The sequence below is a fragment of the Tiliqua scincoides genome, chromosome 3, assembly GCF_035046505.1.
Source record: "Tiliqua scincoides isolate rTilSci1 chromosome 3, rTilSci1.hap2, whole genome shotgun sequence".
Lineage (NCBI taxonomy): Eukaryota > Metazoa > Chordata > Lepidosauria > Squamata > Scincidae > Tiliqua > Tiliqua scincoides.
This window is the reverse complement of record NC_089823.1, coordinates 160,480,122-160,488,672: the sequence shown is the minus strand read 5'-3', so window position 1 is coordinate 160,488,672 and position 8,551 is coordinate 160,480,122. Positions and strand designations below refer to the sequence as shown.

Below are 8,551 nucleotides of genomic sequence, written 5' to 3'. Positions count from 1 at the left end.
ACCATGTTCCCTGGTTTCGTTTGGTGGTTTTCCCTGCCAGAAAAATGAGAAATTTCTCTCCTTGACAGATCCAGAATCTGGCAGCCTCATCTCTTGAAGGGCGACAATGTCCATCTGCAGTCTGCTCAGCTCCATGTCGATGACAGCTGTTTTGCGTGTGTCATCTATTTCTTGCAGGTCATCAGAGAAGCCACCAGCTCCAGCACCAGAGAAGCCAGGTGTCATTGTCCTAACATTCCAGGTGCCCAGCTTTAGGGCAGGAGTTTTCTGTTTCCTCTTGCATGGTGCAGAGTTGTCGATCCGCTTGTCAGTTTTCACCCTAAACCCCATGCACCCTGTGACATTAATGGACCGTGGCGAGGCAGCACCTTACTGACTGGGGACTGCCCAGCTTAAGGCGGGCGGTAGCTGCCCAATGAGATGCAATGATCTCTCCCACCATCAGAAGCAGCCCCTGGCATCACGCTCTATGCCAATCGCGCGAAGACTTATAACCAGTAAACTGCTGCTTCCCGTGTTGTGCCGACGCCATATGGCGAAGTTGGAGTGTCCTCTCCACTGTGCGAAGCCTGGGTAAAGAAGGCATGGAGGATAGGCTGTTACCCATGCAGCAAATCCCCCCTCTCCACGTCGCTGGAATGGTCCAATGGAAAGGCAGAAGCCAATACGGTTGGTTCCAGCGGCGTCACAGGAGTTGCCAGAACGTGTCTGTGTTCAGCCACAAACTGCCTCAGGGACTCCGGCTCCTGATTTTGCCTTGAGGTTGACTCCTGAAGCCTTTTCCGCAACTGGATATAGCCACAAGGCAGTGGAGGTTTGGGATCAGCGTTTTCCTTCTCCTAGATGAGCTGCCTTCCCCCCTCCCACCCCGGATCCTCCGTTTCATTCACACATCACTCTTTCCAATTTCCAGGTACCCACAATGCCCTTCCCCACCCGCACCTTCCATTTCACTCACACATCACTCTTTCCAATTTCCAGGTACCCACAATGCCCTTCCCCCCTGCACCTTTCGTTTCACTCACACATCACTCTTTCCAATTTCCTTTCTGCCCAATACTTAATAAAACCCTCTACCCCCCTTCCCCTCCACTTCCATTAGACTGCCATTTCACATTAATAGAGTCACTACCTACCACCATGCAGAGTGCAGAGTGCACCTACCACCACCACCATGCAGAGTGTTTATGTCACATATAATCAAACAGAACATTCATCTGGTTATTTATTTTGATTCTATTGTCAAAAACCCCATAAACGATCATGTTAACAGTCTGTGGGAAGGGTCTGGCAAACCAAACTTCTGCCCTAAGGTTCCCTGAGTTGATCAAGGAATAGTGGTCACCGTATTCCTGGTCGGGGGACAGGTCAAAGGCAAAGAGCCTGTAGCCCCTCTCAAAGTCTTCTCTGTTGACTAACAGCTCTTTGTCTTTCATGTGCTTACCAGAGGCATGCACCAGGCTCATGTACCCCCTCACACAGCTTCCTTCTTGAAAGTCTGGCTGAAACGGCTTTGAGGGAATTTGGTAGCCCGACAGGTAAATAGCAAAAACATTGATGTCATAATGCTTAAAGTTAAACAGGTTTTTGTTGAAGGTTCCGCTGAAAGAATTGTTGTCCACCAGACCGATTACGACCAACTTCGGCAGTTGACCCAGAAACAGGTTCTCCTGGTTAGTGATGCGGCTCCCCGCAGGGAGACTAAATACTTTCTTACTGACATGGTCCACAGGGTACTTGGCTGTGGCTGTAAGCAAAGCTTCGGTGTACCCCAGCCATACCCCGGAGGCCACTCTTACTTTCTTTACAAACAGTGACACTTTGGAAACTATCTTTGCTTTGGGTGAGGTTAATTTTCACATCCACGCCATTTAACAACAGTTTTTCTTGAAAAAAAGGTCCGTGTGGAGATAACCTAGGAGTTCTATTTCTGCTCTGAGCAGTCAGACCTGCTCTTTGAATAAACCCCCAGTTCTGCCCATCCAGGTCCACTGATTTGTGTTCACCAGGAGTGTCTTTGTAAAACAGCCCTGCAGAGAACTGGCTGGATAACGTGTCTTTGCCGTAGTTTAACACAGACTCGATAAAAGCCCTATAGGGGTAGCAGTTGTTACTCTGACTGATGAGCCTGTCTCCCAGGGTCACATCCAGCTGACTAAAGATGGCTTTGATTGGGTAGTTCACCAGCGCCACCTCCGCCTGCCTGTCAATGTTGCTTCCATCTTCTTTTACAATTTTGCAACTCAGGTATAGTAAAGTGTTGTTTAAATCCATATAATCCTCCCCATTTCCCGCAATGAAAAAGTCCAATGGTGCAGATTCCTTTACCACCGTCAACGGAGGCACCTCCACATAAAAACTTCCTTCAATGCTGGTCTGCGTAGGCGCTATTTGGAAAAGGTCTAGTTCGGATTTTGTACACTCTTCTGAGCTGCTGTGAATAAAGGCCATGGTCGTTTTAAAATATGTCTCTAGAAAGGCAGCTCTTTCTACACTTCGGTCTCCCTGCTTTTCTCTTCTGCGTCATCCTGCGACTTTTAGCCCTTCTTTTAAAGGGACGGGGTGGGCCTGTTAGCAGTGATCGTGATGCTTTTCATTTAACCGCTTTCCTTCTTTTCATGTACATCAGGCCCAACCCCTTTTGTGGGATAGCTTTATTCAAAATGGCCTGAGAAACGTTCCCAACCATGTCACAGGTAATATTGCGGGCAGCTAATTTTATGTGTGGCTTAATAATCTCTAATCCCCTCCTCAAAAGGGGAAGCCCTTTTCAAAAAAGACTCCAGAATATTCCTCCGACCCCTGCCCTGTACATAACAGGGGCTCCATACATAACATGAAATCCAGGAAGACCTTGCCCAGCTTGCACCCTATAATAGTTGCTATAAAGGGAGGGATCCCTGTAATGTTTTTGAAGGACCATGTTTTAAAATAACCTGATTTTCCGGGGATGGAATTGTAGCTTCACAACCACTTTGCCAAAGTGAAATGACACATTTTTGTTCCAGTCTGTCTTTATCTCCACTGTGATAGTGTCTATATGATCTCTATTTACAGCCACGTAGTGTGGTTTGTCATAGGTGATGGTGACTCATTCACCATTCTCCCCATGAATAGGAATACATCACAACAGAGGCACATAAAAGTCCCCCACTACCTGATGGTCTATAATGTCTGTGTAAATGTACAGGGTGCCAAACCCATGTGTAATATCCACAGTGAAGGCTGATTTTCTGTTGGCTAAGCCCTTGTGCATCCCTAATATTTGGGCCAGATCCCCTTCTGCTGAAATTTTGTGAATCGGAGGAGCTTTAAGTTAGACCTTCCTAAGCACCGAATCATAGCACAGAGATGTATCAGGTGGTGAATTTAAATGGTTCATCATTACCTTGTTCATATTATTCAGCATATCAGGTATTGACGCGTAATAACCCACCCGTAGAGTAAATTACCACGCTATGCTTCCGTCATCAATTTGAAACCTTCCACCTTCTGTGAGTGTGTCCCAGCTGTGAGGGTACTGTATCTCTGCTAATCCCACTTCCTACTCCCCTGGTAGATTCAGGAAGCGTGCCAGATGGATCGTGAAGGAGCCACTGTTGTTCCGTTGAAGTATGTTAATACAGGCGTTGCTAGGAAGGGTGAAGTAAAAATCTTTTTCCACCATTTTTCCCCACTGCTACTTAGCTTCACACAGATCAGAGTCTGCGACTCAACTACTGAATTTGTCAGGCCAACCTAACCATTTCACCAGGTGTTGCTTTTTCTTACCATTCCCCCTCCTAGCTAGAATTTTTCAACCCTGTAAACCCTATCCTCTTCTGTCCTCACTCTTTGTAATTCTTCAGGATAGAAAGTTCCCGTAATGCTCTCTCCCTCGTAATCTTCTAAACTGTACACGGGTCTTCTCCCTTGCTGGCCGACTACGAAAATCTCACTGGTGAAGCTTTGTTCGTAACCTTTTTCAAATAACCCCTTGAGCTTAAAGATCCTCACATGATCTCTTTTTCTGAACACAGAAACCTCTTTTCTTCCTCTAACCCAATCTCCGTACACTGTTTTCCAGACAGACAGGGTGTTGGAGTGGTTCACATCCACAGGTCGTACCCTAGTCGTTCTGTGCACCATATGGTTATAACTGTTATAAGACGCAGCAACACTTCCGTGTATCTAAAAGTGTTGTTAGCTGTGAAAAATCTCCACATTTTTGTTTTTAATGTTTTATTAAAAAGTTTCACAATAGCTGCTTTGACCTCATTACCTGTAACAAAGTGACAGATGCCGTGTTTGTTTAATAGTTCTCTCACAGTCCGGTTTAGAAATTCTTTACCAGAATCAGTCTGCAGTTTGCATGGTATTCTCCCGATTGAAGATATGCTGAAAAGTGGTAGCCACTTGTCTGCCTGTTTTGTCTTTCAAGCTTCGGGCCCATGCGTATTTAGAAAGTATATCCACCACCTTTAAAATGTACTTGTGCCCCTCGTTGTACTTAGAAAACTGCTGCATGTCCACAAAATCAGCCTGCCATTGTGCATCCATTCCTGAAACAACGGTTTTGTTTCTCTTAAATCGTACTTGAGGCTGCTTGTGCAGTGTGTAAGCATCTTGCTCTGTAAGCCAGTCCTGAGCATGTGAGTCAGAGATTTACTCTGCTTTTTGGCCTCTTGAAAGAGGATGTTTACCCCTCCAAAGCTCCCAACTGCCCCAGGTGTATAAAATATATTTTTTTAAAATTTCCTCATGCTTTTCCATGGCTCCAGTTAGCATAGAAACATGCACAATCAAAGAACATAATTTGATTTTATTTTCTTCACAAATATTTTCATTCCTCTGGAATTTTAGGGGAGCAGGAATGGCCTAATGGCTCATTGAGAGTCAGTTTTTCAAGGTCCCCAACAGCCTCTTCAATTTCCTAGACAAAACAAAAAATCACATCGTCTTAACCACTCATGTCTGTCTCATCAATGTATTTCCCAGCTCAACTCACTCAAATTCCTCAGGTTTTGCCTCTGGTTGAGGTATCTAGTGAATTTTAAAATATGTCTGTGTGTGTATATTTCAGACCCCCCGCCCAGTAAAATTTACATACAGACATGCATGAACACCAGGGCTTTGCCTCCTTCCAGACTTTCCAGATATCTTCATTGGTATCCCCACCAGCCGACCAGTCTAGTGGCGCAACATCTAGTTCCTGTATCTGGTTATTTAAAAGAAATATACAAAATATTACCACACCCATGTGCCCAATATCGAAACCACCCCTGACTCCCCCCCCCAAAACACATGCTTACCATGAATTGTGTCTAATAGGGTACTGCATCTGCTTCTGTTTCCTGACTGTCAGGCAAAGACTTATCCCTGTATGCAACCCCATCTGGAGGTCCAGTACACGGTTCTGGTTCTTCACTCTCAAGGGAGACCTTTTCAGTTAAATCAGCTTCTTTCCAGCATGTACCCCATTCATGTGAATTAATACATGGATCCACATCATTATAAAAATTAATAGTTGTACCTAAGCACTGCCCATCTAAGTTCTCCATATTTTTTTCTTTACACTCTGTGTGGGAATTTTCACTCAGGGCAGCGTCTTAAATACTTGGTTGATGTCAGGCATGCCCAGACATGTTCCGGAAAGCCATTTCCTATTGGCTCATTCCTTTCCCCCATGCCACAAACCCCACTCCTCCCTACAAAAAGCAAACATTGTGGGTCTTTCGTCTTTTATTTGTGAAATACATACATCATAATTTCTGATTTTTTTTAAAAAAAAAACATTGCTTTATAAGGCATAAAGGTTTCCTACATCTCCTTCACTTATCATGAACACTTAGACAGCAGTGACCTCTTGCAAGAAACTTTTTATACTTTTTTTTGAAAGCACGGGTTGTACATACTCAAGGTAAGTGTGATCCTCCTCTCTCAACATTACATCAGGCCATTCCAGAGGATCAGCAAATACATTCATGCTAGCTATTAGGCTTAAAATATAATCAACGGTTGTGGTGGTCACATGCAAAAACCGTAAACTGTAAGCTATATTAATCACTGTGTTCAGAATTGCCTGCAGGTAGATTCTTTTACACACAACTTGGAAGAAAACTATTCTATCAAAATTCTTCCAATATCTGCATTCGTGGACTTCCTTATCCTTGGAATTAATTTTACAACCAATGCAACAATCATGAAAATACCCACTATAACAGTGCTTAGGAATCACATACAGTGTAGATTTGAATAGTGATTGCATAGCACCTGAGTGGTAATGTGGGCTGAAATGATCCATAGGGGTCTTCTGAAGGTCTAAAATATCAGGGAAACTTGTACAGCCTTCTTGATTTCCAGGAACTTGCTACTCAACCTACTGGGTCTTTGGAGAACCAGAACATTCTTTCTCCTCTGGGGATTCCTTTAAAAAAATATAAAAACAAACTTATTTTCTAATATTTCTGTCTTTCTAGCCCATTAATACAGCAATAATGAGTATCAAGCATGTCTGTAAGAATGTTACCCATGCAATCTTGATTGCCACTGCCTCAGGAAACCTGAACACTGTGTGCAAAAGCACAAACCCACAGTCACAGTTGATTGGGGGAAAACACACAATCTCTTCATCCCATGCACGCTATTAAAGAAGCTCCACAGGTATCGGTCTATGAAATTCACCACTGAAATCGATTTCACAGCAGCGGCTTTTCTTCCTTGGTGGAGACTGCATCAGATACTCAGAGTCTGTAGATTGGTGGCGAAGGCTCTCAAACAATGATGTGAGTATCTTCCTCCTGGAAGGCGAGGCGGCTGGGCTTTGAGAATCATTTGGTCTGACTGGGGTCTCCACCTCAGAAGGCTGCATGGTTTCTGGGTCTTCAGGGCTCTCCATCTTGAACAATTGCTGAGTGTGGCTTTCAGAATCGCAGGGCTTCTGGGGAGTCTCCATCCCAGAAGGTGAAGTGAGTGTGCTTTTCAGAGAGGACACCATGGATGCAGCAGGCTGTACGGCTTTCTCCCTTCTCCAAAGGCCAGATCCTTAAATATAAGGGCATGCCCGGGCCTGTTCCCATTTCCTTTTTCCCATTGGTTCCGTTTGGTGGTCCAAGAGCTACGAAACCTTTCCCTATTGGTCGGCGGTGATGGGGAGGGTTGTTTGAGGGGTCACATGAACCCCTTTCCACCATTCAAATGGGGACTCAAATTCCCGCCATACCAAATATCCTGGCGCCACAAAACCCCTTCCTATTGCTTGGCTGCAATGGGGGGAGTTGTTTGAGTGGTCACATGAAACCCTTTCCAGCACTTCATTGGGGGCTCTTTTTCCTGTAATACCAAATCTCCTGGCACCACAAAACCCCTTCCTATTGGTCGCGACGACAGTAAGAGTTATTTGAGGGGTCACATTAACCCCCTCATGGGGTGGGATTTCTGGAAAAAAAGGTGGGAGTTCCGCTGTCAATATAGTTTTGAAAAGAAGTATGTACTATTACTACTAGAGGTGCTTCAAATGAGCAACACTAGTTGGAAAGGACATCATCTTTTTTGCAGTACTATCCAGGGTGCTGATGTATGGATTATTATCTAAATCATAGAGAAGCTGACCTCACCCCCCCCCCCAAAAAAAATCTTGAAAAAAATTGTTTTACTGAGCACACTGCTTAGCTGTTACAGGATATGGCAGAGGAAGGCCCCAATGTGGGGTTCTTGGAATAAGGAGTTCCCTGTTAAAGAAAAAAATAAAAACCATTGTTTTCTGGCTGCAGTGACAGCAAGATTAGGTGTTTTGCAGGCTTGTAATACAACCTGCTGCTTATCTTCCAAGCCCAATAATTCTTCAGTCAGGACAAGCCTTAAGGAGAAGTTGCATCCCTGACCCTTGAATGCCCTTTATTGCAAATTGTGCTAGCTGCTGAAATAGCATTCCCCTTTTGCTGTTTTTTACTCAGTACCCTTCACTTGTGCCTTGGGTGCTACTAGAAGCCAGTGGTGTTGCGAGAGGGTGCAGGATGCACTGGGTGACACGCACAGGGGGGTGATGCGCACTGGGGGGGTGTCACAATAAAAACGCAGTGTTTAGGAGCAATACAGTCATGTCATATACTGTTGGATATGGAATTTCCAGCAGAATCCAATGCAAATAACCTGAGTGAAATATCTCCTTTTTATTACAAGTTATAGTCAAAAAACTGGAGAACCAAAAATGCATGGAGCCCTATGGTAAGTGGAACTGAGCCATATTGTGCGTTTATTCGCGGGTAGGCAAGCTTGCCTTCATCCCTCGGAAAGGGCAGGCTGAGAGGAATCCAACAACACCAGAATGGTCCTGATCAAATGAATGGAGCAAAAAAAAACACATGAGAAGGACGACCCTCCCAACAAGCAGATGAATGTATTGACCCCTATGGAAAGCAAAATTAAGCCTCACGGTTGGGTTTACTTGCAAGTAAGCAAACGTGCCTTAGGTGGGGGTCAGGCCAGGCAAAGGGGAATGTGAAACCACCAGAATGTTCCTGATCTGATGAAACTAGAGGTCAATAAATGCTCCAAATGCAGCTGATGAACT

General features: G+C 44.6%; 1 protein-coding gene across 1 annotated transcript; it reads right to left on the bottom strand.

The window, feature by feature from the left end:
• Nucleotides 1-1,190: 1,190 nt before the first annotated feature.
• On the bottom strand, nucleotides 1,191-2,451 carry LOC136645177 (uncharacterized protein F54H12.2-like). Its single transcript, XM_066621414.1, has 2 exons — nucleotides 1,950-2,451; nucleotides 1,191-1,747 (listed from the first exon to the last, which is right to left on the bottom strand). The coding sequence occupies exons 1-2, from the start codon at nucleotides 2,449-2,451 to the stop codon at nucleotides 1,191-1,193; spliced, it is 1,059 nt and encodes a 352-aa protein (XP_066477511.1).
• Nucleotides 2,452-8,551: the final 6,100 nt, after the last annotated feature.

What these genes read in the sequence shown, in the direction of transcription:
- LOC136645177 (XM_066621414.1), bottom strand. Translation starts at nt 2,451, where the DNA reads ATGGCCTTTATTCACAGCAGCTCAGAAGAGTGTACAAAATCCGAACTA. An exon ending in GGGGTTTATTCAAAGAGCAG is followed by an intron (nt 1,748 to 1,949) that starts GTCTGACTGCTC and finishes CTTTGCTTACAG; the next exon opens with CCACAGCCAAGTACCCTGTG.